This window comes from Typha angustifolia, chromosome 11, assembly GCF_048772165.1.
Source record: "Typha angustifolia cultivar Huaian chromosome 11, ASM4877216v1, whole genome shotgun sequence".
Taxonomy (NCBI): Eukaryota; Viridiplantae; Streptophyta; class Magnoliopsida; order Poales; family Typhaceae; genus Typha; species Typha angustifolia.
In genome coordinates this window covers 1,898,296-1,926,144 of record NC_133249.1, presented here as the reverse complement: position 1 = coordinate 1,926,144, position 27,849 = coordinate 1,898,296, and the positions used below count along the sequence as shown (strand labels likewise).

Genomic DNA, 27,849 nt, shown 5'->3' with positions numbered 1-27,849 from the left:
AGGAAAATCCTTGAAAGAAACATCGTTAGAATTACAACCCTCAAATTACATTTTACTCTCAGCTCGATTGCATCTAAATAAACAGCATCTTATAGTACATGTAGCAGAGATAAAAGAAATACACATTGGGAGATGCCATAATGAATATATGAACGAGTATTTCCGAGAATAATAACTGGTTTACAAAAGATTATAAATAGTGTTGTCCAGACACACATCATATAGGAATATTTCCTCGCTTGCCCTATTTAATGCCACCCAAACTTTTTCACTGATCCTCCCATGGAGACTAGACTTCCCTAACTAAGAAGGTCAAAACATAAATTATAAGGGAAGAATACCAAACACAGAGAGTTTGGTTAAGTTCCTTATAACAAAAGGGGCATACGCTTAAAGTGCTGCTTCTTGCATCTCACTCGCTGTCCTTTTCGATTTGTGTTTCGATCTCTTCTCTTTTTTCTTGTTTCTGCAGGATGACATAAGAAGAAAATATACATGAATAAGGCATGGGGAGAGATGAAAGATAACCTGGTACAGAAAATAATTACTCGTCCTGTGAGCTTGGATCCCAACAATTCTTCAATTTTCGGTCGATATGCCTCATGTCCTTTGTCGTCGGTATTTTGAGATTCCCAACCTGCAATGAAAATCAAAGGTAAGGTGGTTAATACAAAAGAACCTGTAAAACTGATACAACATAGTATCCCGAGAATGTGGTCAGAAAATGGCCCATTAAAGAGTCTTCTTCCATATTTGCTGTGTGTGGATCAGTGCTTGCCAAAGGGTAGAACTGCATAAAGAGGTCTCATCTGGGTGGGGGTATTGAAGCTGAAGGCAGGTTAACCATATATCTTTGCAAAAAGTTGTTGAATGATTCTAAGAAACAGCAATATGCAGATTAATTGATAACAATCACTTATTCAGAGGTTCTTTAATGTTCAGACTGCTAAGCTGTTCCATTTGCTACTGTTCATAGATGAATGCCTCATTAACTGTCCATATCTAGAACATGAGATTCTTCACCCAAAGAAATTAAGCTGCTTTGAGGATGCCTTGTAAAAATACAAGTTCTCATTCCAGAAAAGTGTTCAACACCAAATGTAGCTAAATTTAAGTTTACTAACTCATTTGAATTTCCACAAGATCAGGTATCATACTGTAAAATCATGTGAACCATCATCGTCAGAAGACTTTTGAAATGTTGAATTATATCACCAAGTAGGCAACACAGCAACTAGTGCTTACCAAAAAATCAATGGTCCTCATTGACTCAGAAAGCTGTGAGATAGAGTGATCAGAACGTTGGCGTGAAAATATGCCATCTAAGTACCTGCATAAGTTTATACAGTTCATATGAAATTGAAAGGCCAAGAAAAACTCGGAAAGGTAGAGCTAAAGCAGGTTGACAAAGAATAATAATAGGAAAAAGAAAAGCTTCAAAACCTTTCAAAATCGAGAACTCTGTGTACCTCATTTGACCTACGCAGAGCAGCCAATGCCAACTGCACAACTTAAATTGATGAGGCAGAGAACTTAGAAATTAATATTGAGTCAACGATAGAGATAGATTGAATATTTTCAAATACAAATTCCTCCACAAATGTTTGTAATGATAAGACATCAATATACAATCAAAACATTTCCTTACAAGTTCAATCACTACGAACCCAGTAATTTGAAATTCAGTCATCACTAGCATTAGTAACACATGTGTAACAGATTAATGAAAAAAAGGAGCTGTGACAAATTAAACTCAACTCTAGTCTCTAGGAATATGATTTATCTGCTAATTATATTGATCGGAATTTACCTGCCCAGGTGGGTAGAGAAGAGGTGCATCAGTCAGCAATATTTTGTCTACCTCCGATATAGCAGTTTCTCGCATATCCTATAATGGTGATTGGGTCAATAAAGAATATTAAGAAAGAAAAGTTGATGCATGTAGCCCTATAAAATAACAGTCTTAAATTTAATGTACATATTGCACATGAAACTAGTCTCAGATATGCTAGAATCACCAATGTATGCTAACTATTTGTAATTTTTAACAATCTCATGGATAGGATATTCCTATTTGATGATTGCAGATCATGGTCTTAAAAGTGGGTTTGCATGTTTTCTTCAATTACTCCCAAAAGAGCTCATTCTCTTCCCCAAATATTTATATTATGTAACAATGCAAGTAAGGCCCAAATGTAAAGACAAATTCGGAAATTTAAGCTTCAGGACGGAATTTGCTTTCTTGATAGCTATAGGAAGCTGATGAAGTTGCATGAAACAGGGAGAACAGTGAATGAGCAAACTATTGCATATTCTCTTGAAACAGAGTATCAAAGACATGGAAGTCTAGCATCACTATGGAAGGAAAAAAAAAAAACAAAACAATATTGTTTCTAGAAACATAGTAAGAACCAAATCATTTCAATATATTAAAGACTTGAAACTAAAAACCACTAATGACCAAGATGTGAAAGAGAAGATTGAAAATCAAAGACATGGAAGTCTAGCATCACTATGGAAGAAAAAAACAAAACAATATTGTTTCTAAAAATATAGTAAGAACCAAATCATTTCAATATATTAAGGACTTGAAACTAAAAACCAGGACCAAGATGTGAAAGAGAAGATTGAAAATCAAAGACAAGGAAAAAACTGCAACCCAACAAGTAAACAGATTTATAAGGTTCACTCAATCCCGACAAAACAATTAACTGGATTAGATTCACGACTATAGTCTCATATAGCTCATGTTCACCAACTAGAAGTGAGGCACAAGGCACTAAGGCTTCAACACCAACATGTAGTCACACCATATATCTTAATAGTAGAAGCAGGCACAGTAGAGTTCGCAATATCAAAGAGCAGCTGACATTACGGAACTAAAAGCAGCACGTACCTTGAACTTTTCTTGTGCATCATTCATTGTTTGGAAGGACTCCTAGACAACCAAAACATAAAGTTAAACTATAAATGTTTCACAAACATCTGTTCCTACTCAAAAGGTGGAAAAAAGAAACCAGATAATTATATCAAGCATAGTGCTTCTTTGCTCACTTTGAACAAAAGGCATGGATTAGATATGAATTACCTCAATGTCCTCCAGAAAGCCTTCAACAGACCGATATGGTGCATAAATGATTAGATCAAAATCTAAACTCTGAAGATAAAAGGGCATTTTAGAAGAAGGTTAACTTGAGGGTGGAATGAAGGATATAACGTGGAAAAGCTTACCTGAAGAACAATCATCTCATTATTGAGAATCATCTGATGATCTTGCTGAATACCCTTACCAAGTTCCTCAGCAGAAACATGATTTTCTTCTACTTTGCATGAAGCATATATACATGTTAACCTGTAAAGACAGAGGGAATCCTCTGAGTATATACAAAATAATGAAATATATTGAACACAAAGGTTCATATTTTAAGGATAGGCTGTGAAGACTTCTGGTGAAACTGAAGGGTAGGAGTACAACAAGGGAAAATAATATATAGGATGAGGTAAAGAAAGACATCTGCCATAAAGGATTAGGAACCACAAAGTTTCAGTAGCCTATAATGACTTCAGTTGAAACTCATAACATTATTATTTATAACCACCACTATTACCTGATGTGATGACTTACATTATATGCTTCGGATGATGCTCCATTACAGACCATTGCAAATAAAATCTTTTGAAGTATATCATTGCTGTTGCCTGCATAAAACAAACTAAGTTGTCAAGGCAGTTCTGCACCTAAGCATAAAGATTAGCTACACGAGAAATCTATTCTACCTGGATTTTATGAGGGAATTTGAATGCTGAACAAACTTCTTGTATTTTTTGCTCATAAAATACCCGCATAAGTTGCTCCTCTTCACAATTAAGAGGCTTTGCAATAGAATGTCGTTCAGCTGAGCAAATATGAAAGTTGAATGTCAATTAGAATAATTCACAAAAGCAAATAAAGATACAAGAGACAATATCAGCATTCATATCAGGGAACAATTTATTACCAAGCAAGAAAAAAGAAGAAACCTACCATTGTCTTTTTGATCAAATAGAGGTTCAGGATACGTCAGTGACCCATCAACATCTACTTCCAAACGTGTCACGCCATACTTTAGAAAAGGAAGAGGCAAATCAGATTAAGTGATAGAAAGATGCAATTAACAAATCTTCCAACGAAGCAGAAACATGGCTACTTCCTCCAAGTGTAAAGTTATAAAGCTGTAAATATCATAATTACGTCCATCATCCATTAACACATCAACCAAAAAGAAGAGTATAAAAACTCAAGAAAAGTGTCCGCTAAAGTGAATCCAACCTGTTCGAGCATTTTCACAGCTCTTTGGTTTGCAGCTTCATGCTTCGCCAACTGCAGATAAAAGATGTGCTCAATCGATCAACCCTTTTGAGCTAAACTTAGATTTAGGAGACGTAAAAATAAAAAAGGAAAAACATCAAGCCACAAGGATCAAATGTAAATAGAAGTCCTCTTAGAAATAGTAGTAGTCCGCATAGACCTAACGGCAATATAACGCCATTAACCTAGGGGATTCTCCTAACGAACTCAACTTGAAGGTAAATTTTTGACCGCCAGAGGCTATCTCGGTTGGAAAGATTCAAATTTTCTTTCTCTTTTTTCCAATTTCTCGAATCAAACTCGGCCGATCGATATGGGAGGAGAAAGAGAAGTGAAGTGAAGGGATTACCAGTTCCTGAGGGGTAAAAATCCACCTCTCCCGATGAGTAGAAGTCTGGAAATCCGCCATTCCTGCTCAGACCGCGGTGGAGATCCTCGAAATAGAGGGCTTAAGGAATTATTCATACAGCGAGGGAGGTGCGAATGCGATTACTCGAAGTGGGGGGGAGTTTAAGCCGTTTAGGTCAGGTTCAATTCATGTTCGTACAGGGAAAGCAATGAAGTGCTAAATTTTTAAAAGAATCGGCACACAGTTTTGAAGTCGTCAACGTTTCCCGTCCATTCGCCTACTTCCCCTCTTCATGACCGAATTCACTTTATAGTAGATTGGAAAAAAGAAAAAAAAAATCGATAAGGTGGGTTGACTTGGGCCGGGTGGAGTTCGGGTCAACTTCTGGCCTATGTCTGGACCACGCCGAAACGAAGGCCCTTCGGGCTGGGGTCGAACTTGGGCTTGTCTCCGAGTAGGAAACTCGGACCCAAAACCGGGGAGGAGAAGAAGAGGAAGAGGGAGGCAAAAGAGGAGCAGCAGAGTGGGAGGAGAGGTTAAATTATAAACGAATTGATCTAACAATTGGTGAAATTACAACAAAAATAGATCTTTTAAATCTATGTAGGAATTGACTTCACGTATGCGAACTCAGACAGAGTACAATCCTAGTATTAACAAATTTTCCTTCTAACAAACAGACAAGTGAAGGGCTAGTCCTCTAAAGATAGGGCGATCTCAAGTGACTGCCTAATCCTCAGAGGGCAGAGGATTGACCACAGCATTGCTGTCCTACATGGGCATGGTGGGTCCCTAACTCATCAATCCCCTGAGGATTTGCAGCCTTCTCTTGAATTGGTTGGACCTTCCAATCCCTCCTATCCAACAAGCAAATGGCTAAGAATTAAATGACAGACCTCACTTTCTAGCATAAATACAGTCACTAAACTACCACCCATTCATGTGGTCAGGAAATTGCTTTAGTAGGCAGCCAGGGAGAGCTTTACCTATTTTTCCTTCAGAAGATAAAATGTTTGTCAGTTTCTTAGGTTTGCTTCTGTAGACTAACTAGATAGAGAGAGAGAGAGAGAGAGAGAGAGAGAGAGCCATGCAGTAAAACTAGATGAAGAAAGCCAACCACATATTCTGATGATTCCAACTAGAAGAGTTCTAGTCTTCCACCCATCTTAAACTATACCTCTACTGCAGAGAATTTGTAAAAGATATATACTAGTATGGCTTGATGAGATGGAATAATTAGTATATCTTCTTGGATATTGGAGCAGTGAGGGGAGTGATGAGAGAAGGAAAATTTTGGGCAAACATCTCTTCATGATTGTAAGATTAAGCTTACTGGTTGCGGCCTCCGTCGCAGCCTATGCAGTTAAGCAAGCTAACTCTGGAAGACCACCTCGCGTAAGGCCTTCAGGTAATTCTTTATTCCTTTCTTTGTCTATGTAACCAGAGAATTTCTTTAGAAGAAAGGAATAAGAATCTGATGTGGTTTTGATCTTTTGATGTAATTGTGGTGAAAATTTGAGTGCAGAAGATGGCGAAAGAATCAGAAAGCTTGAATTGGATGAAGAAAAGCAAAGAGAGCAGGTCGAAGATTATGATGTTAAGGAACATGACCATGTATGTAGATGTTATGCCTCCTTTTATCACTTTTACTAATCATGGCCTTCATCTCTTTGCTTTCAACCTTTGCAGGAGGAAAAAGAAGAAGAAGAGGAGGAGAAAGTTAAGAGAATAAGCAGCGTGATTAGGCCACCTCATGGCAAATCTGCTCCTGCCTTCATCGACGACGATGAGATGCTACCGGAATTCGAAAGCCTCCTATCTGGAGAGATGGAGTTTCCAGTACCAAATGATAAGTTTGATGTCAAAGATAAATCGCAGTACGATATCAACATGGCTCGCAATGCGTCTGAGCTAGAGAGGCTACGGAATCTAGTCAAGGAGTTGGAAGAGAGGGAGGTGAAGCTCGAAGGCGAATTACTCGAGTACTATGGGCTAAAGGAGCAGGAGTCAGACATAACAGAGCTACAAAAGCAGCTAAAGATCAAGACAGTAGAGATTGATATGCTCAACATTACAATCAACTCTCTGCAAGCAGAAAGGAAGAAGCTCCAAGAGGAAGTCGCGCAGGGTGTTACGGCGAAGAAAGACTTAGAGATAGCAAGAAATAAGCTCAGGGATCTCCAAAGGCAGATCCAGATTGAGGCTAACCAGACCAAGGGACAACTTTTGCTATTGAAGCAACACGTCACTGGTCTCCAGGTGAAGGAGGAGGAGGTCTCAAAGAGAGATGCAGAGGTGGAGAAGAAGCTTAAATCTTTGAAGGAACTGGAAGTGGAGGTGGTGGAGCTGAGGAGGAAGAACAAGGAGCTGCAGCATGAGAAGAGGGAGCTGATGGTAAAATTGGCCACAGCTGAATCCAGAGTAGCATCTCTCTCCAATATGACAGAGGTATGTGCGTTTTTGTTTGGTTGTATGCAATTGGGACCATTCTACTCTTCTAAGAATACACAGCTAAGTGGTTCATGATTCTTCTATCTCAATATCTCTAAGTGGGTTTCTTTGCAAACTGCATAAAAATGAATCTGATTTGCAAATAGGTTTAGCTTAAAATGCAAATGAAGCACCAAGATAAAATAGTTTACTTCACTTATTGATGAAATTTATAGTCTAATTAGGATTTCTTTGCAGCAATCTCTTTGACGTGATATTTTTAAGTCCCAGCTTCTCAGTTTTGTGATTTTGTCTCTATCTTCCACAATTATAGAACAAAATTTGTGGCTGTGGTTTACAGCAATCATAGAGATTGGACTTACTGCATTATCCTTTCAGCTTTATGCAAGACAAATGTAGTGGAGAAATAGTACCTTAAAGCACAACTTGACAATCTCTACCTTTCCTCTTGCATACTACTTTTGTGATTGCTGATTAAAAATGTTGCATCTTTTATGTCAGTAATTCACATAGAGGTGGATGGATTAGTCAACTTACAAAACAAAATACCAAACTTAAAAAAAGAGAGGCATGAAACCTTGAAATCACTAAGAAAGTACATTGCAAATAGTACAATTTTGGCTTATTGAATGCAACAAGAATAAAGAAAACGTAAATATATGGAGTTGGATCATAGAGGATAAATATTTAGTGGCATATTGTTCTCATGATGCAGACTGATATTGTTGCGAAGTCATGGGAGGAGATTGGTAACTTGAGGATTGCCAATGAGGACCTCTCCAAGCAAGTGGAAGGCCTGCAGATGAATAGGTTCAGTGAGGTGGAGGAGTTGGTCTACCTTCGTTGGGTTAACGCGTGCTTGAGATACGAACTTCGCAATCATCAAACACCATCAGGAAGAACCTCGGCTCGCGATCTGAGCAAGAATTTGAGCCCCAAGTCTCAGGAGAAAGCTAAGCAACTGATGCTAGAGTATGCAGGATCTGAACGTGGACAAGGTGACACAGATCTTGAGAGTGTCTCATCACAGCCTTCATCACCAGGAAGCGAAGATTTCGACAATGCTTCCATCGACAGCTCTTCCAGTAGATACAGTTTTCTAAGCAAGAAACCAAATCTAATTCAAAAACTCAAGAAGTGGGGAAGGAGCAGGGATGATACTAGTGCGTTGGCCTCACCGGCGCGGTCTATTGGCAGTAGCTCGCCGATGAGGACTAGTACCAGCCACAGGCCAAAGGGTCCATTGGAAGCTTTAATGCTTAGAAATGCTGGAGATGGTGTTGCCATCACTACATTTGGTAAGAAAGAGCAAGATTCAGAAGACCTCTTTGAAGAAGCTAATCTTCCACGCATAAAAACACAGTCATCACCAGGAGAGCAACCGAACAGTGTTTCTGCTTCTTTCCAGCTGATGTCGAGATCGGTGGTAGGTGTTGCTGATGACAAGTATCCTGCATTCAAGGACAGACACAAACTAGCATTAGAAAGGGAGAAGACCATCAAAGAGAAGGCAGAGCAAGCTAGAGCAGAAAGATTTGGTGATGGCTCAGGTTTTAGTTCGAGTTTTGATGCTAAAGCCAAAGAAAGAGATCTGAAACCTCTTGTGCTGCCTCCAAAGCTTTCTCAGATCAAGGAGAAAACTCCATTAGCCAGTGCTAGTTCTAACGACCAGACTGGCGAAGGCAAGATTGAGAGCCCTGTGATCAGCAAGATTAAGCTTGCAAATATTGAGAAGAGAGAACCAAGAGTGCCTAGGCCACCCCCTAAGTTATCAGGTGGTGCTACTACTTCTCCAAGTACTCCATCGCCATCTCCACGTCCGCCTTTGCCCCCAGGTGCTCCTCCACCGCCACCGCCACCTGGGATGTCTGGCGGACCGCCTCGTCCCCCTCCGCCTCCTGGCGGTCTACTGAAAGGTCCTTCTGGTGGTGACAAAGTACATCGGGCCCCCGAGCTGGTTGAATTCTATCAGACTCTGATGAAGCGTGAAGCAAAGAAGGACACTTCTTCTCTGGCTTCTACAGCATCCAGTGCTTCAAATGCTAGAAGCAACATGATCGGAGAGATCGAAAACCGATCAACATTCCTCTTAGCTGTATGTATACTCCATGCACATATTGAATCCAATAGTAGAGTCTCAAACTTGTTGACAATTTGCTAAACTGGCTCTAATTCAGGTGAAAGCTGATGTGGAGACACAAGGTGATTTTGTTCAGTCCTTGGCCACCGAGGTCCGAGCAGCATCTTTTATGAATATTGAAGAACTCCTTGCATTCGTCAATTGGCTGGATGAAGAACTCTCTTTCTTGGTGAGTAACCACGATAGCAATCTCTAACCGCTCTACTTGTTGATTGACATATACTGACTTTGATTAAGACATAGATTTTACTGAATCTAGCAAATGTTTGGGACCATTTCAAGCCAAACTTTTGCCTCACTGACAAATTGCAGAGTGGTCTTTGCTTTTCTCATCTTCATTCTCGGAAGATTTATGCAGTAAAATGCATAGTATAGAATTGCATTGGTACTTCTGTTACCCACTTTAATTCCATTTTGTAGGTCGACGAGCGAGCAGTTCTTAAACACTTTGATTGGCCAGAGAGTAAAGCTGATGCATTGAGAGAGGCAGCTTTCGAATTCCAGGACCTGATGAAGTTAGAGAAACAAGTTACTAATTTCGTTGATGATCCAAAACTTCCATGTGAAGGTGCCCTCAAGAAAATGTATTCATTGCTCGAGAAGTAAGTCTCCGATACCTGAGTAGTATCTCTCACTAACAGCAAAAAATTAGTTATGCAAGTAACAAATATGATGACTTGCTATGCATGTTGTAATGAAATTTAAACCATATAACATTCTCTTCAGAGTGGAACAGAGTGTTTATGCACTCCTACGCACTCGAGATATGGCTACGTCGCGGTATAGGGAGTTTGGAATTCCAGTAGATTGGTTGTCAGACTCAGGTGTTGTGGGCAAGGTATGCATGATTCCAGCATCTTAGTTACTTGATTTGATACATTAATTGACTAAAAACAATGAAACTAGAGAACATTAATGCATCTACAAGGAAAAACACAATCTTAATCAAAGATAAATTTTGGAACGTGACAGATCAAACTATCATCAGTTCAGCTTGCCAGGAAGTACATGAAAAGAGTTGCATCCGAGCTAGATGCTCTGAACGGCACCGAGAAAGAGCCCAACAGGGAATTCTTGCTCCTCCAAGGAGTGAGGTTTGCCTTCCGGGTTCATCAGGTAAGAGTTCTAATGAACTTAGCAGCAGCTCCTGTCAAATTTAAATCTTCTTCCGTACAAACTAACCTTGTAATGTATCTAGTTTGCTGGGGGATTTGACGCGGAGAGTATGCGAGCTTTTGAAGAATTAAGAAACAGGATGAACACACAAGCATCTGATGCTCAAAAGTCCAGTGCATAGACACATAGTCATCTGCTCAGTCTTATCTGACCTGATGATTGGAGAAATTCGAGATAGATTGATTCCTGGTAAAATCTGGGCATGATTTGATTTTTGTAAAAGATAGTTCCAGATGCTAATGGTGGCTGGGACGAGCAAGATCGATGAATAGGCAACATGAATCGCTCATGTTACAGAAAGGAAACCAAGTCTCTTTTACTTGTGCATTTAAATGTTTCGAAAGATCGAAACTTGTATTCAATTGTCTTGCTTTCTGGTTTGAGGATTGTAAACTGTAATTTATACAGACAAAGTTTCACCGTTGGTGATCCCAGAGGTACCTAAATATACAAAGTTACATGTTTTTGGTTCTTAATAGCTTTTCTTTTTCTTTAAGCAGTTTCTGTGATTCCAAGGTGGCAGTTCGAGTATCTAGATAACGATTCTAACTCATCGATGGATTGAAATTATACATTGTTTTATAGCATTGAGTCAGCAAAACAGAGTTTTATGTGAATCTGTTACTTAATCTAATTGATTACCACTCTGCATATATTACTTACTTATTTGGCAAACTGTAAATCTGTAATCAGAGAAAAGAAAAAGATTACTCATTACTCTCCTCCAAAAAATCCATAGTAGTATCCGGTCTGGGCTAACCCAGCGAGCTAATCGTGTTGCAGCCCAACTCATTCAGGAGACTCGATCAGCATCTCGAACCTCGTAACCAGAAGCCCCAATCCAAAGCCCATAAGAAAAGGTCATCCCCTCCCCCTCAAATCTCACACGTGTTCCCCTGCATGCCCCTTAATGTAGAACTCGCCTCACACGTGTCACCCCATCCTCATTCACCTCTTCCCCTTTTAACCCTCACCCCCTTCCTCCCCTTCTCCTGTCTACACTCTACACTCTACAGTCTAAACCACTCTCTCTCTCTCTCTCTCTCTCTCTCTCTCTCTCTCAACCAGTATCGATGGCGGATCGTCAATCCGGCCCGACCCGGTCGACCAGATCCGGAAGGGCCAGCGCCGGCTCGAGCCTCCTCCGTCGCCTCCAAGAGCACGCCCCCAACTCCACTCAAGTCGTGGGCTTCCTCACCCTAGTGATCTCCGGCGCCATCCTCCTCCTCTTAACGGGCCTGACCATAACGGGTACGGTCATGGCTCTAATCTTCTTGGGCCCGATATTACTGCTGACCAGCCCGATCTGGGTGCCCGTGGGGACGGTGGTGTTCGTCGCCGTGGCCGGGTTCCTCTCCATGTGCGGGTTCGGCGTGGCGATGCTCGCGGGCGCCACGTGGATGTACAAGTACTTCACCGGGCGGCACCCGGTGGGTTCGGATCGGGTCGACTACGCGCGGAGCCGGATCGCGGACACCGCGAGCCACGTCAAGGATTACGCCAGGGAGTACGGCGGGTACTTGCAGAGCCGGGTTAAGGATGCGGCGCCCGGTGCGTAAGATCCGAATCCGCTCTCGCCTCTCGTGCGGTCGAGTGTTATGTTTACGATGCAGTTTTGTTTTGGGTTTTAACGTGTGGTTGTGCGTTTGCCTTAGGGAGCAAGTACTAAGTTTTGGTGGTGAATAATTTATTTGGATTTGTTTTACGTTTACTTCGGGATCTATCTAACGACTGTCTCTTGGTATCCAATAAGATTTGCTGCTCTTATTAGTAGTTCTTCCTGATCTTCCATTCCAATCTCTTATCATCTATCCCTCGCTACAGTATGGAATCTTGACCTGCTGAAAGTCAACGTTCCGCGAAACAAAAGAGCCGCACGCAAACTTCTTCGCGCCTGCCTCGTACGTCACAATGCACTCTCCTGATGGTGATCCGGAGGAAAAAAAAGGGTCAACTAAGACAAACCCTATCTCTTCTGCTCCTATTCTTCTCCATCTAACCAACTCAGTGAACACTCCTCACAATCTCACAACAAAAGTTTCGATCAAGATCATCTATTTTCTTACAATTAATTAAGCAAATATATGAAGGAACATAAGAAGAATCCAATAAGCTAGCACACAAAGTACAAGCACACTCAAACAGACGAAACCGAGTTATATACATACTTATTTTTTGTGATCAAACTTTAAAAATTATCGGCCACCTTCTCGGAATCGGGCGCATGATAAGCAAAGGAGCTCATCTGGCTCCGAAACGGCGACCGCGGCGTGGGGAGCTCCGAGAGTTTGTTCCCGAAGCTATCGTAGTGTATAACTCCCGAGAAATCCAACGGCTGGCATTTCTCCCCCATCAGTATCGCGTGCCGCCATAAACCGTCGTCGTCCTCCACGAAATCGATGTTGTTATCGGTGCTCCTACTCCTATCCGATAGCTTATCGGTTTTCTTATCGCGGCCGCCTACGAAGGGGATGATGAAGGAGAGGCCGGCCTTCTTCTTGACGAGGCCCAGCTTGGCCGGGCTCGTATGGGCCCAGAGCCTCCTGGTGGCACGTGAGACCTGCCTCGTGCACGTGGAGAGGAGGACCGATACGGTGTGGAAGAGATCGCCCATCGCCATGATCGCTATTCGCTACTTAATTAGTTCTTGCTTATTGGCCTTTGCCCTTTGGAGAGGCTTCTTATAAATGCATGGGAGCGACGAAGGAGATAAATGGTATAAGGGATCGACTTTTTTTCTTCAATATTAATCTTTTCATATTAGAATGTGGCTTTTTACCTTTGGAAAGGTTTGGACCGGTTCCAAAAGGCAAACGGCAATGTTACGGGGTGGTTGCAGATGAGAAGAGAGTAGTAAATTATACGACCGGTTCAAAGGAAGACGAGATGAGAATCGCAGCATAGATATTTGGAATGACGCGTTTCCTTGTCAAAGTCCTCTCTCTTTTAAGTCTTGTCTACACTAACTACACTCATTTGCTTCAGTAACTAGGAAAGCTTTTACTTTGAAATTTCTCCAATGGGATATAATCTCCTTGGACCTTCAAGTTTATCTTATATTAGACAACAATATTGACCTATACCTTTTAGTCAAACAAAGACACGACTAAGTGGATCGCGACTAAGTGGATCGTTGCGGGTCTTGTAAGATTCGGGTCGGATTTCTGGGTCTTAAAATTGACCCGGACGCAGGTCCACCAAGTAGTGCTACATTCGCAAGAAACTTGAGATTCTGCGAACCGACAATGGCGTCTTCCTCTCTAATGGCGGCTCCAACACTGCAATTTACTGCCGGAAAAAACTCCGTTATCAAGCGGCAGGAAGTGGTATCGATTAGGGAGAAATATCTCCAGGTACCCAACAGATATTCACTAAGATATCTCCTTTAGGTACCCAATAGATGTTCACTAAGATATCTTCTTTCTTGCTATTTAAAATTTGCCATCTTTACCATATTTGCTGCCAAATTTCTCAAATTGGTATTTGGAGCATAAAAGGCCTGGTAGGGTGGAAGCCTGGAAGGAGATCTCTTGATGTTGACTCTTAATTTGGGGAAAGTTGGAAGTTAGGTCTTGAAGTTTGGTTGAGAATTCATTACATCAAATTGAGGCAATTGGGGTTCTTGAAGAAAACTAGGTTGACTTGACCATTGAACCAATTAGATAAAGTGGTAAACTTGAGTACCTGTACTTTTCCTCTCTGATACGTTTGATTGCAAAAAGAAAATATTTCTTTGGTAGCAGAAGATGGTAAGGAAATTGCATCTTTAAAATGATATGATGTCTTGGAAATTCCCTTAGTAGAGAAAGATAAACTATTGTGGACTACCAAGCGTGCCTTTCTGGCTTAGGGTTTTTGTGTTAGGTGGAGAATCTTGAAGAAATGGAACAGAATCTGCTGTTTAAGAAGGAACTAGTAATCCTCATCTGCTTTTTCTATCGAAAACAGAGATGCAGAATGATATGTGTTGCTGTTGTTTGATCATTTTCGACATTGATTAAACAAGTTGAAGGTATTCATGAAAGAGAAACTATCATTGAAAGATTGTAGTTCAGTAATCTGTATGAGGTCCTAAGTCTTATGCTAGTTCAAAGAATGATCTTGTTGTGGTTGTACAATTGAAGATACTTATCGTGAAATGTGGAAGGTAAGTTTCTCAACCACCAATGCCTTTGGGGTAGAGTTTCGCTGAACGACCCATGGTTTCCTGAAATTTTTGAGGAATTTACACCCATTGTTCGATGGATGATAACATCTCGTCACAAAATTTACTCAATCTTGTTCTGGTCCTTATAAGCTTGTAGTTGTGATCCATCGCTCCACCTTTTACTTGTTTAATATTGCTATTAAGATCTTTGTGCTAAAATGGTGGATTCTGTCTGTATGACTGTATCCTTTATTTTTATTTTTATTTTCTCTAGGATGCAATGATGACAAATTCAGAATATGAGATGCCAAAACGTAAAAGGATGAAACATGCATGTATACTTTTTCTAGACCACTAAATTTTGGTATGAATTAGTTAGTTTTTGGAATCAATGATTCAAAAATGGGGAAGAGCTATACTTTAAAAAAAATGTATTTAGCTCGTGACAGCTAATGTTATCTCTAATCTAAAGCAAGAACTCTTTTGGTGTTATGTCTTGCTTTAGTGTTTCTTTTCACTGCTGTCTGCATTTTCTTCAATCAGACGTTTTTAGGAAATGTCGATGCCTTCTTCTCAAATATTCAAACAAATCATTAAGCTTTTCCATTGTCTAGTCTATTGGTACTAGAGAATCTTGAGGCTCCTTGAACAACTTAGCTGCTTGACTCCACTTTATCTCGAAACTGTTCATCAGTACAAATTCTTTGTCATTCCTTTCTTGTTGAATCTCTAGCTTCCATTACCATCTCTTGCGAAATTTCACCTAGTTGCAAAGATTTTTTTCTCCATGTAGCTTTACTTCCAAGAAAAACATGATTGCCATAAATATGAAACATATTTTGCCTCTTTTTCTTATTTCTAACATGCTTTTAGTTTTTATACAGTCACGGAGGAAGATACAAGAATCAAGACTCATAGAAAGCGTATCTCGTAGAGATGTGATGTCATGCATGTCAACTACCCTGCTGTCAACCTTCATAGCTACTGATCATGCTGAAGCTCGATCTGTGAAACCAGAGACTAGGAGAAAAATTAGGGAGAAGCTTGACAGACTCCGGGAAAAGGCAGGAGTGCCAAAAGAGAAGACAGATTCAAGTCCTGAGATCAAGGAGAAGTCAGTTCCTTTGGACAGCTTAAGACTCCCTTTGGTTGAGGCATCTCTATAGTGTAGTTATTTCAGCTCTTCTAGCTTCTTTTGACTTGACAGCAGTTTCTGCTAGTGTAATAGACTTGAGACTATGATGGTTTCATTGGCTTCCTCAGTGCTTGTTTTGCTTATAATTCATGCTGGTGAGATTCCATGAATTATGGGAAGAATATATTTGAGTTTTATGAGTGAAGCATTCATTTTATATTTAGATTCCTTCTGCTTGCCATATTCTAACTCCAGTTATTTGTTTATGTGTGGAAAATCCCAAGCCTCACCTACTTCACTGCATCCCAGTTGATGCTTATTGCAACTAAAAATATAAGGAGGGTTATTGGCATGGACTTCTCCTTAGCATCATTTCTAGACCTATTACCTCTACTTTATAGTTAATCATAGAAACAAGCAATCGTCTTTTCTTTCCTTTCCTAACAAAACGAAAAGATAAATACTCGTTTTAGCTAAAGAGTAGTTGAATCTTCCACCAAACGTAAGACTCAGCTGTTAAAAGGAATCAAAGAATAAGCAATCCAGACTTTGATGCGTCTATATATAACTATACTTTTTTGTCCATGAAAGTTTTAATTAATTTGCAATCTAGATAGCAGCTTGGGTGCACATGATCAAATAGCAAGACTCGCATTGCCAACCTAACCACCCCCTTAAGTTGTTTGATGGTCTCATGGACGGTTGAGTCATGGGTCCATGCAATTAGAGCACCCACATGCTCATCGCTTTCACGACAAGCTATAGATGGAAGAAAAGAAGAAGAAGGCCGTAATAACACGTCACCCCAAGTTTGCAACCACGCATGCCATGCATCAAAACGTTACTGCTAGGATGAAAAAAGGTTTAAGTAACAAAACCTAACGCTTAGTTTTATCCCTTCCTAATCCATCTACTGGCATTGAAACCCAATTAAAGCTTAGCCTCCTCCGAACAAGAGGAGGAGACCAAACCAAGAGTAGAAAAGAAAGCCAGTGAGAAAACGATCGAGTGCCATTTGCGAGGTTGGAGAGTATGGGAGTGTCGGTGCCGTTCAAGTTGACCGTTTTATTCGCCGTGGCGGCGGCGATGTCGGCGATCGTCTGCTGCGCGGCGGTAGAGCGACACGATACTGCGGTGCCGTCGACGCCAGGCACGGAGATCAAGTGTGGATGTATTCCGTGCGGCTGTCAAGTTAGTCCGCCGCCTCCGCCGCCGCCGTCCCTTCCGCCGCCGAAGAATCCTTGGGTCTCTTACTGCCCCCCGCCTCCGCCGGCGCCATACTTGTACGTCGTCGGAACACCGGGGGATATGTACCCGTTCGATCCTAACTTCTGGCCGTCGAGTGCTTGCCGGCATTATGTCACGTTGCTGCCGACGGTTATGGTATGTGGATTGATAGCCTTGGTGGTTTTTTGGTGATTAATCTCGCTTAATTCTACTCTATGGATTCTTAACCCTTCAATTTCCATGTGTTCTTCGTTTATTTCTAGTTGCAAAATGGAGTACGAATAACTTCTATGATTCATTTTTACTCTCTCTCTCTCTCTCTCTGCTCTTTAATTTGTACGCTATAATTAACAAATTATTGTGTAAATATCTAGGGGCTAAACATGATGGTTAGCTTGATTCCAATTAGAGGGAATGCATTATTAGTGTTTAATTTTCTTTTTGGGCCACGTCATTAACTAGTAAAAGTGAACCGGTGGTTGGATGACAAAGGAATCGTCATGGTCAACATATAAAAATTAAAAGATGAAAGCACCATACAATACTATATGCAATGTCCATCTTTATTCTTTGGCATGCAATTAATTAGTAGGAATGGCGTAAGTGTCCGCACTGGATAGAAATGTTGACGAAGTTTCTTAGCTGGAAGGCTTAGGGAATGTAATATAGTAATGCCTCTGATAGTTTCATATCTCTCCACGGCCTAAACTATCTAAATCATACGAATAATTATATAAGATATGACCGCCGACTTTTCTTTGTTCAACTTTTTCTAATGAAGCTATCATTAGAGAGAGAGGAATAATACATGTAGGCCTGGTGGAACTTTTAATCACTGATCACTATTCCTTCATATGATAGTTTTAACTACTAAATTGTTACGAGGGTTCTTTATAAGATTGGTGTACTATTTCTCTCGTAATATTAAAAGACAGACATAGATAAAACTAAAATTTGTGCTACAGTATATATATATATAACGAATTAAAAAAAAAGGCCAATTTTAATTAATTCTCTATATAATTTATAGCCCTGGATAAAACTAAAATTTTCATATGGTTAATTACATTAAAACTTGCTAAAAGGAAACATTCTAATCTTCCTGTACTCCTTACCGTTGCCGTGCGATAGAGAAGACAAAAATTGGAGAGGTGGAGGAGGTGCGGGGGGAAGAAGCAGCGGTATGAGCTAAGAATGGAAAAGGATACCAGAAGAAAGTGACATCAGGAGCAGAGCCGCCTCCGCTTCCTCTTCTTTCCCCGCCGCCATCTTCCACTCCTTTCTCTTCCTCCTTTGCTCAATCACAAGCATCAGCATCCTCTCCTGCTTCTTTCTCTGCATCTCCTTCAACCTCTCCTCGATCCCTACCTTTGAAGGGTTCGACAGGGGCTTCGTGTTAACGTACTCTTCATGGCATTCTGCCGATCTCCTCCTCTTCCTGTACTTGATACCGCATGCGTTGCATACAGACTATCCGAAAAAGAAACAGTAGATGAAGAGAAAATTTGAGATATGGTTATTTCGAATCAGAGGTAAATATATAATAAACCTTGGGGCCATTGGGACCGGTCCTCCATAGAGGGGTCGTCGATGTCCCGCAGAGCTCGCACGCCTTGAACGGTACCGCTTCCGTCGTAGTTGTCTCCCTTGCTGCTTCCTCTTCTTCTTCCTCTTCGTTGGGTAATTCATCTTCTTCTTCCACCTTCCTCTGCATCACGTACTTCTTCGCGACGTCGAGGCGACGGTAGCCGTCCATCGTCGTCATCGGACGACCGTTGACGGCGCGTTCGTAGGGAGGCGCCCAAATCGGAGATGAGATCGCGGAAGAGATCATCGCTTCGGCATTCGTGCTAGAGCGGTGGGAGAGGAGGAATAGCGAGCAGGAGGAGAAGGGTACTTTATACCGCTCTATTGTGGCCATCCTTCACACGTGCCACCAAGAGGCGGTAACGTTTCTTTGTCCCTCTCTGCCATGTTCCGGTCACCTTCAGTGAGAATAAGAAAAACTCTGAGCCCCCGGTATCGAGCTCCTAATGGGTGATTAATTCGATCCGATAATCGGTTGGAGGGGTATGTTTACGGTCGGAGTGATGCGATTCTTTTAACTTTTAAGCCGTTTTGCTTACACGTGCCATTTGAACTCCAGCGGCGGCAAGCAAATTTATTTCAAATAGATATCTCATAACGGTGGCTCAAATTATCAACTATTAATTTCGAAAAATTAATTTCTGTATTCGCATTTAAGGTTCCTATTCGAGAGATTAAGTCGCGTTTTTATATCGTTGTTGTTTTAATTTTTAAATGAGGAAGAGGAAGAAATCTTCTAATTACCACTCAGAAAATAATATTGGCAAGGCAAATAACTTTTATTCTTTGACGAAGAAGGCAAATAATTTTGGAAAAAGCTACTAGCAGGATTTCGTACTTGTTGACGTGCCATTTATTTCATAGGAAAAATTATAATTTCATTTATGAACGTTCTTCAGTATCATATGATCTGACAAGCATATGCAATTAAACAAAACCAAAGCATCTACTATTTTGACAGCCTATTCAATTAAGTAAACTGTACTATTTTTCCCAAGCATATGTGATCTTACAAATTGTAGACATGGATCTATCTTAGTACGAGCTAGAGAAGAAAAAGGAAACCTTCAATTTATTCTGTTTATTAAACCAAAAGTACATGGCCAAGGATACAAGATTTTGAGTAAAAAAGAGGAACGAAGGTTAATGTTACATATTATAGTGCCCAACTGGCAATCGGCCAACTACGAACAGAAAGAGAACTCTTAACTCAGACACAGTTGTTTAAGATATTAACAGTTCACTAGTCGCTTGTTGCCACCATGGCCTGGACTGACATCTTTATTCTATCTATACAATTTGCTTCCCTTGCTCAAAAGTAGGAGGAAGAAGTAATGCTTGAGCTGATTTGAAGGGGGATGTTGCAAAAGCCTGAGGCTCTGCTCCATACTGGACTTCACAATCTCATGCAGCATCTCCTTTGTCTTTCCTGCACAACTATTCTGATCAAACCGAGATACAATGTCTCTAACAATGTCTTCAAGAGAGTTCTGCTGGAAGTCTGGTATTGAGTATGTAGGCATCCTCAGTCTCTGCAGGAGCACACGAGCTCTAGACCTAGATTTCTGGGTCCCTCAAACAGTTAGCTTGAGTATACCAGGCATTGCCCTTCTTTCAGAACAACCTCTCAATATTTGTTGTGATCACTCTCACACATTGTAAAGAGTGCTCCTACTGCATGTTCTCTGCTTTAGAGAGAGACTCCCTTAAGAATCTCAACTACTGTGAGCACTCCGCGTTCCTCTGCCATCAGAGAAGCCCTCCTCTCATCAAAACTGAGCAACAATTCTAAGAGAGCACTGCACTTCTTCTCAGCTGTTTTTGAGATTTTGTTGCAGCTTTTAAGTAAATCAAATACGGGAGGGATAGGCTTTGGTGAGAGGATGGTCTTAGATAAACTGGAAGTGTTAGTAGATTGTATAAAGCCATGACTGCATCAACCTTAGCTTGTTTGCTTCCATCTCTTCATGCCGTCACAAGGGAGAGGGATGGCACCTAAGTTGCCGATGGTTGATTTATTGAAGGAGGAAGCACAGCGGTAGCATGTTCTTGTAGATTCATATCTGCCTATTGTAGAAAAGTAATAATTTGTTCCAAAGCTCCGGTATCCAGAATACTGATCTTCTTCCTGAAATTGCAACAATAGAGATGAATCAGCATCCTTTTCATTTTCATTTGGACACAGATCACTGAATTAAAATCAGCTGTTCTGCAATTGAATTAATTACCGTTAACATAGGAGCCAAATATAATAAGCAGCTGAAGAAACTTATTCTATCATGGATTAGAGAATAACTTCCTCCCATACTTTCGTATTGAATGCAGAATCTAGTTTAAAATTTAAACTTGGCTGAATAAAATGTGTGCATATTCCTCACTGTATCATGCCACTATTTTCACCTAATTCGTGGAATACTTAGTTCTTAAGTATCAAAAAGGGTTGTAAATACTTTTGGCAGCGGCAGTGTAAGGATTCTTTCGCAAATGGCTCGTAGAAATTATCACAATACATGAAGATATATAACCAGAAATAACCGATATATTCCAGAACTAGTTAATTTCACAAGAAAGTGATAGAAAGCAGATAGTTCAGAGAATTTATCATGCCCTGAAGTCTTGCTAGGTTGTACAATCAGCTAGGTGATGACTTTAAGGAGCACTGCAGCAATGACATCTGTATTTGACCCCCAAAAATATTTGATGTCCAATGAAGCATCATCAGCCGCAGAAATTCCCAAATAGCATTGATACTTCATCAAATACAGAAGTTAGTCATTAGCTATGAATTTCACCAAATTCTAATAAGCGGCCAAAAAGATGAGCTTTATAGGAAACACTTTCTCCTCTATTAGAACTATGATTTAAGTGATCTTCACATTTATAAACTATTAAAATTTTGCTAAGCCTCACACTAAAAGATACTCAATTCTTCCATGGAATCACTCATAAAACTCACAGGAGCTTAATCCGCAAAAGTATCTTCTTCAAGATATTACCATTCATACATGAAATGTGAAAATTAAAAAAGAATGTCCAATCTATCTAACTTATAAGAATTTATATAAAATGAAAAGTATTCAAGATATTAGCCAAATACAAAAATTATAAACAGATCAACCGCAGCTAAAAACAATTAAATGACAAATATACCCTTGTGCGGTCCTTCTACCACCAAATACAATATCTCTTCACCATGGTACTACTGTCATTTCATATGAGTTGTGCTCTGTTAATGTCATCTATATCTTCTTAATATTCCGACCCTGTCTCTCATGTGCTCAATTATTTAAAATATCCCTAGCAAGGTTGACAAATAATCTCTGTCCTACAACTTAAACAAAGTTTCAACTATGAAGCAGAAATACTGTTTATTTAGAGCATAAAAGTCCTTTTGAAGTTCGTAAAGTCAATTCTTGTGTTAGAAATTTAGAATAGTCAAGTCCACCAAAGTTTAGTAATGTTGTGTTAATTTGACTTAGGAATAAAGAGCCTCCTAAGTCTTCTCTCCACCCTGTTCCAATATGACCCTGCTTCCTTTCCTCAGTTATCAACAGATTTTCTATCTTCTACCATGCGCAGCTCTTGACAATTCATCCCGGACATATGGATAAGGATGTTTCTATAAGTGGAGCAACGAAACTCTCACCTCACCAACATGGGAGTTTTCCTGTCTATAGCATACTGCGAAACTAAAATCTTTTGATCATCAGAGACCGGATTATTCCTATTCAAGCGCCAAGTTGTTCGTAACAATTCATATCTTTTCCTCAACTGAAGTTAACATAACTCAGTTAGACTAAATTAACGCTAAAGCTTACTTCAATGGAATAAACCCCAAAAGTTGAAGCTCCAATAAATGGACGTCCAATCCCACTTTCATACACCCACGCAAATCTTATTGGCTTGTACTAGGAACCGGAAACATATCACACTCTATAGACCAATCGTTTATCACTTGAATCACTGTAATGCAGCTTATCAAAACCAAAATAATATGAATATTCTCTATCAACTCATAAAAATTTAGAAACGGAAGCAAATCCAACTTACTAGAAAAGCAATAAACAACGTTATTTTGTTACAAAGAATGTCAATATCAGATTAGATGGGCGTCATAACTGCGAAGTTCTCACCTTGCGTCCTTGACGCCGAGATTAAGAAGCGCGAGGAGAGCATCCTCCGGTGCTTCGCCGACGTCTTATCCAGCCGTCAGATCTCCTCCGTCGCCTGTATCCTGACCTCCCTGTCGTCCGATCGGATCCGCTCCGTGATCTCGTCCACCATCACTGCCGCCTCCTCTCCTCTCCTCTATCCTTCTCTCTTCTCATCGTGCAAGAAAGCTAACGGTCAAGATTAAACGACGCCACAACAAGAAGCGAGGCTGGACGACCGTCTGATGGGATTCAATCAAGATCAACGGCTAATGGACTTTGAGCGGGTCACATATGGACCGTAGACTAACAATGGATGGCCCGAGAAGTGAAGTGGGTCAACTGTAGCTCTTAATTAGGCCGACGACGAAATCTAAATTATATATTAGCATAAATTAGCGAGGAGCAAAAGGTAGTTAGTTAATTAGTTAATTAATTAGATGGAAAGTAAATCTTATATACGTGTCAATAACCGCTTGTAGAAGCCCTCACGTTAAAAGAGAAAACCAAAAATGATAACGACGCACTAAATGTCTAAATTTGAGGCTCATCCACTTGTCGTTACTAATAAATATTTATAATTGTATTCTTGACTCATTCTATATTATATGGCTCTGGTCATGTAAGGCCTACAGTGACATATCAAGTAACATCTAATTTAGCTCTTCTCATTCTCTGCTGTCTTCGTTGACTGGGCAACATAACGTATTTACTAAAGCCAGTCATATTAGACCAGAACTAATGCCTATATATACCTCCCATGTTCTATTCATCACTCACCCAAGTTAATTAACAAAAAGAAAAAGTAATGGCAGGCATCACTTCTCAAGTATACCGAAGCATCCACCATTACTGGAGGCATAGGGCATACCAAAGACTCGAACCTTCGTCGAGGCAGGTAAGAGTGGTCAGGCTCGGCGTAGGAAGCAGCCGCAGCTCCAGCAACCGGCAGCTGACGTGGAAAGTAAGGGTGGTCCGGCCCATAGTTAGGCTGAGATCCAAGCTATGCTCACCTTTCCGGCTGCTGACTAGGATGAGGGACGCCTACGTGGACGCCATGCTGGCGTTGGCTGGCGGCCAGGGCCGGCCGGCGGCGGCGTTGCAGCTAAGCAAGAGCAAGAGCGGCTCGGACGACGGGCTATGGGGTAGGAGGATCCCGAAAGCACGTCAGGTGACGGCGAGGCGCGGGGATTTCGAGAAGAGGATGATGGTTCATATATATAACTCATTGATCACTGCGCCGGAGTTGCCCGGAGTTTAAAGTACTGTCTATATATGTTGAAATCTAAAGCTTTTGTAATTTGTAGTGAGTGTGGATCTGAGTTTTGTTGTTCAATTTTATGTACTTATGTCCAGTTCTTTATCTTACGTTCTGATTATAAGGAACCAAAACTATAAATATGAAACCTGTCGAGTTATTTATCACATCCGGTAAATTTTACTTTTGAGTTGTTGCGTGGCTCCAGTTTGTTTATATTTGAGCCTAAGATTTTAAACAATATATCCGATTTGCTGCCTCTTGTGGGATCATGAACCTAACAAAATCAAGTCAATCTTGATGCGATCCTACAAGGCGGCAATCCAAACCCAAAGAAAACGCCCGGGAATCGATCATTAAACTCATTATTTGCCATGTTCTTTAACTATCCTAATTCTATTTTGTTGGTTAATGTTAGAATAAAAGAATGGGAGTTGGGGCCCACCGCTCCTGGTTTATGGCTGGACAACTGGTCAGATCTTTTTTGCGGCGGGGGCTTCCATTCACCAGCGCAGACTACATAATGCCAATACGACCCACCTATTCCGGCCGTGCACGGCTCCAGGAGCTCGGTTACAAGCAGGAACTCAAGCGTGGCCTCTCGTAAGTCGTAACTCTCTCTCTCTCTCTCTCTCTCTCTCTCTAAATCCAATCTCTGATACTCAATTCCTATCTCATTTATTCTATCTAATCCGTGAATTTTCACAGGGTGTTATCCAATTTTGCCTTCTCCTTCTCGATCATATCCGTGCTCGCCGGGATAACCACGCTTTACAACCCGGGGCTTGGTTTAGGAGGGCCTTTCACCATGACGTTTGGATGGTTCGTCGCCGGAATCTTCAGAGTGTTCGTCGGACTGGTGATGGCGGAGATTTGTTCGTCGTATCCGACGTCCGGAGGACTCTACTATTATAGTACTCGGCTCTCCAGCAAAGAAATGGCTCCCTTCGCTTCCTGGATAACTGGCTGGTATTACTCGTTTGTTTCTTGACTTATTGGTTTGATTCTAGTTCCAAATATTGATACATTTACCTACAAAATTTTGTCACTTTGATTAATTTTTTATCACCAACTATGTAATCCTCAATATTTGACATCTCATCTATCATTTGATCATTTATCTTCTTCTTCTTTTTTATTTCTTTTGGGTTTAACATTGTTGGTCAGGTCATTGAAGCTTAAATTACTTTATCATTTGCTATTCTTCTAAGCTAGCTGTTAAAGGATTTCTATTTTGCAGCGGGCTGTTACTACCAGTGTAGATTTCTCATTATAAAAGTCGTTAAATGTGATTACTATACTTTGTTCTGGTGGAAGAAAAGGGAATGGATTCACAGCTACTAGATTTGTAGTCATTGGATTCAATGGAGGAATTCTTCTAATCCATGCCTTAATTAACAGTCTCTCCATTACTTGGTTGTCCTTTTCCGGACAGATTGCTGCTGCATGGAGTTTCTTAGGTAAATCTCTCTCTCTCTCTCTCTCTCTCTCTCTCTCTCTCTCTCTCTCTAAGGCACAAATAAGCTAATTATAGAATAGATCTAGCTGGGTTTGTTCTCCTCAGGTGTGTTTGTCCTCATGATCCTTATACCACAGTTGCTACAGAGAGGTTCAGTTCCAAATTCGTCTTTACTCATTTCAACACTGATAACAATGAAGGATCCACAGCAAAGTTTACATATTTGTTTTGGGTCTCTTGATGAGCCAATATACATTGACAGGATATGATGCATCTGCTCATATGGTAAGAGATTTCTTTAATTTCTTTTTACCTGCTACTAAGTATTCATCACTGAGTTAAGTAAATTTCTTAAAAATGTACCATATTCGCCATTTATTAGTCGTGAATTTTATTCTTTGATATAAATTTTTTGCTCTGTTTATCTTGTAATAATTCTTGTTACTATTATTGAGCCATAGGATCAAAATCTTGCTAATGTAGAACAATTTTAGTTTTGGTGTGTTGCACAGATATTTCTTATTAGACTATTGCAATGGTACTTAAGCATGACCTCTACTACTAATGTTCAGACAGGGCAAACTAAAAATAAAGACAAGAACGGATGGACAGGGATAATTACTTCCATTGGTGTATGAATTCTTGTTGGCTGGGGTTACCTACTTGGCATCCCATTTGCAGCAACAAACATTCCATATCTTTTGAGCAGTCAAAATGATGCTGGAGGATATGCAATTGCTAAAAGATTTTTGTCTTTCCTTCTAAGAGTGGGTATGGCAGTGGAACTGGCTGTATCATTTGCTTGGGAGTGGTTGCTGTTGCCATATTATTCTGCGGTATGAGTTCCATAGGTGAGCAATTTCTAGGTAATTCTGTTGTCTCTGTTCTCTCTTCTCTTAGCTGTAAGTCAATACCTCCTTTCTCGTGCCTAATAATGACGACCGGAATAGATATTTATTTGTTATATTCACAAATTTACGATGTCATATGCATTCTCAAGAGAAGGAGTAATGCCACTGTCAATATTTTGGCATAAAGTGGACGAGAAAGACGACTGATAAATGTGGTTTGACATTGATGGTAATGAATTTGTTCTTTTGATGACTCTAGTTCTCATCGCCACCAAAATTACATTTTGTTAATGCATATGGACTGTGTTTTTCTTGTACTTATTCATATATTAATAAATGGCCAGGATGCCTCCAGACGATTAGATTAGTGTTTCCTAGCAAATCCATGCGACTAGGTCAGTGCTTGAAACTAATTCTTCAACCAAAACATGAAGACTGTCAGAGGTATAATTCATGGCTCCATCTATTTTAGGAACTGCTGTCCATTTTACATGTCTTGGAATTATCAAACAATGAATTGAAACAACAGAGGTTAAATTTTCTAGCTCTATATGTAGACAGCAATGTCAAATGACTCAAATCTTCTCCAGTTCTGTAATTAAATTTTCTTAACTAGCTAATTCTGATTACTGCTCTTTGCATTAAATCTATAGTTCGAGAATACTTGCTCAACTGTCTGACATCTCAACTATGTTAAACTTTCAGTCTCTAGGAAGTGTGGTGGCATTCCAAGCAATGGTCTCAATAGCTATGATCGGACTCTATACTGCTTACGCATTTCCAATCTTCTTTCGGATGACACTAGGCAGGAAGCCTTTCATCCCAGGCTCATTCAACCTTGGCCGCTTCAGAATCCTGGTTGGTTGGATTGCTGTTCTTTGGGTTGCAATCATCACAGTTCTGTTCTCCCTACCTGTTGCTTATCCAGTTACAAAAGATACTCTCAACTATACACTGCTGCTGTTGATGGTCTTTTTCTACTGATTGTTTCATCTTGGATTTTTAGTGCAAGGCACTGGTTCAAAGGTCCCATTACAAACATAGATACTTGATTGAAGAACTGGTACACTATTGATTGGCTAATGCTCTTCCTGGTTCAGTCTTTTAGCCTGGTTTCCTTATCTTCCCAAATGGACAATAGATTCTGGGAAAAGTAGCAAGAGTTGTACTGGTTCTTAATGAGATTCGACCCAACTCTTATGTAAAAACTTATACACGTTTGACCTATTTTTGTGAACAATGATTGATGTAACGCTTGCGTCTTCCAATGGTACAAATATGGATTTGGGTGTAAAAGAAACTACCTTCCGAACTTTAGATTTCACATATCTGTACGTATATAGCTCACTACTTGCAAATTATCTCTCTCTATTAACTTCACAAGAACCATCAAATTTGTTCACATCTTGTCACCACTTTAACACCTTAACTATTTTGACAGGCAAATTCAAACAACACACCTAAATTCGTTTAGACGTCAAATTGAAGCACTTGATCAGAACTCGGGGCAGCAATTTTCTCTAATTACTAGCCACCAGCTAACCCAATCTTGCATCGTTTTGTACATGGG

At 40.3% G+C, this 27,849-nt stretch overlaps 6 protein-coding genes, 1 long non-coding RNA gene and 1 pseudogene across 11 annotated transcripts; 5 read left to right on the top strand and 3 right to left on the bottom strand.

Moving 5' to 3' along the window:
• Positions 1-25: 25 nt before the first annotated feature.
• Positions 26-5,614, bottom strand: LOC140769565 (cyclin-H1-1). 2 transcript variants are annotated; one of them, XM_073110302.1, is made up of 14 exons: positions 4,698-5,614; positions 4,310-4,360; positions 4,025-4,103; positions 3,778-3,896; positions 3,626-3,699; positions 3,232-3,352; positions 3,089-3,157; positions 2,897-2,938; positions 1,811-1,888; positions 1,444-1,502; positions 1,246-1,330; positions 549-637; positions 389-466; positions 26-303 (listed from the first exon to the last, which is right to left on the bottom strand). In XM_073110302.1, the coding sequence occupies exons 1-13, from the start codon at positions 4,755-4,757 to the stop codon at positions 391-393; spliced, it is 1,002 nt and encodes a 333-aa protein (XP_072966403.1). In that variant the 5' UTR covers positions 4,758-5,614; the 3' UTR covers positions 26-303; positions 389-390. The 2 variants fall into 2 exon arrangements, with proteins under 2 accessions (XP_072966403.1, XP_072966402.1); XM_073110301.1 differs by having other exon boundaries at positions 26-466.
• Positions 5,615-5,829: 215 nt separating this feature from the next.
• Positions 5,830-10,940, top strand: LOC140769564 (protein CHUP1, chloroplastic). 4 transcript variants are annotated; one of them, XM_073110300.1, is made up of 9 exons: positions 5,830-6,105; positions 6,226-6,278; positions 6,387-7,145; positions 7,864-9,243; positions 9,326-9,457; positions 9,709-9,890; positions 10,015-10,126; positions 10,261-10,404; positions 10,487-10,940. In XM_073110300.1, exons 1-9 carry the CDS (start codon positions 6,009-6,011, stop codon positions 10,583-10,585), a joined length of 2,958 nt encoding a protein of 985 aa, XP_072966401.1. In that variant the 5' UTR covers positions 5,830-6,008; the 3' UTR covers positions 10,586-10,940. The 4 variants fall into 4 exon arrangements, with proteins under 4 accessions (XP_072966401.1, XP_072966399.1, XP_072966400.1 ...); XM_073110298.1 differs by having other exon boundaries at positions 6,226-6,311; XM_073110299.1 differs by having other exon boundaries at positions 6,223-6,278.
• A 494-nt stretch (positions 10,941-11,434) lies between these two features.
• LOC140770864 (oleosin) lies at positions 11,435-12,241 on the top strand. Its single transcript, XM_073112178.1, has one exon. The coding sequence runs from the start codon at positions 11,538-11,540 to the stop codon at positions 12,021-12,023; it is 486 nt and encodes a 161-aa protein (XP_072968279.1). The 5' UTR covers positions 11,435-11,537; the 3' UTR covers positions 12,024-12,241.
• Positions 12,242-13,656: 1,415 nt separating this feature from the next.
• On the top strand, positions 13,657-15,974 carry LOC140769491 (uncharacterized). The gene is made up of 2 exons (XM_073110191.1): positions 13,657-13,817; positions 15,496-15,974. The coding sequence occupies exons 1-2, from the start codon at positions 13,710-13,712 to the stop codon at positions 15,775-15,777; spliced, it is 390 nt and encodes a 129-aa protein (XP_072966292.1). The 5' UTR covers positions 13,657-13,709; the 3' UTR covers positions 15,778-15,974.
• A 1,946-nt stretch (positions 15,975-17,920) lies between these two features.
• On the bottom strand, positions 17,921-19,101 carry LOC140771007 (uncharacterized). Its single transcript, XM_073112355.1, has 2 exons — positions 18,523-19,101; positions 17,921-18,443 (listed from the first exon to the last, which is right to left on the bottom strand). The coding sequence occupies exons 1-2, from the start codon at positions 18,892-18,894 to the stop codon at positions 18,162-18,164; spliced, it is 654 nt and encodes a 217-aa protein (XP_072968456.1). The 5' UTR covers positions 18,895-19,101; the 3' UTR covers positions 17,921-18,161.
• A 519-nt stretch (positions 19,102-19,620) lies between these two features.
• LOC140770348 (uncharacterized) lies at positions 19,621-23,010 on the bottom strand. Its single transcript, XR_012106014.1, has 2 exons — positions 22,694-23,010; positions 19,621-20,688 (listed from the first exon to the last, which is right to left on the bottom strand). It is a non-coding gene; the product is annotated as an uncharacterized lncRNA (long non-coding RNA).
• A 509-nt stretch (positions 23,011-23,519) lies between these two features.
• Positions 23,520-23,972, top strand: LOC140769780 (uncharacterized). The gene has a single exon (XM_073110648.1). The coding sequence runs from the start codon at positions 23,520-23,522 to the stop codon at positions 23,970-23,972; it is 453 nt and encodes a 150-aa protein (XP_072966749.1).
• Positions 23,973-24,441: 469 nt separating this feature from the next.
• On the top strand, positions 24,442-27,583 carry LOC140770566 (amino-acid permease BAT1 homolog; annotated as a pseudogene).
• The last annotated feature ends 266 nt before the right edge of the window (positions 27,584-27,849 follow it).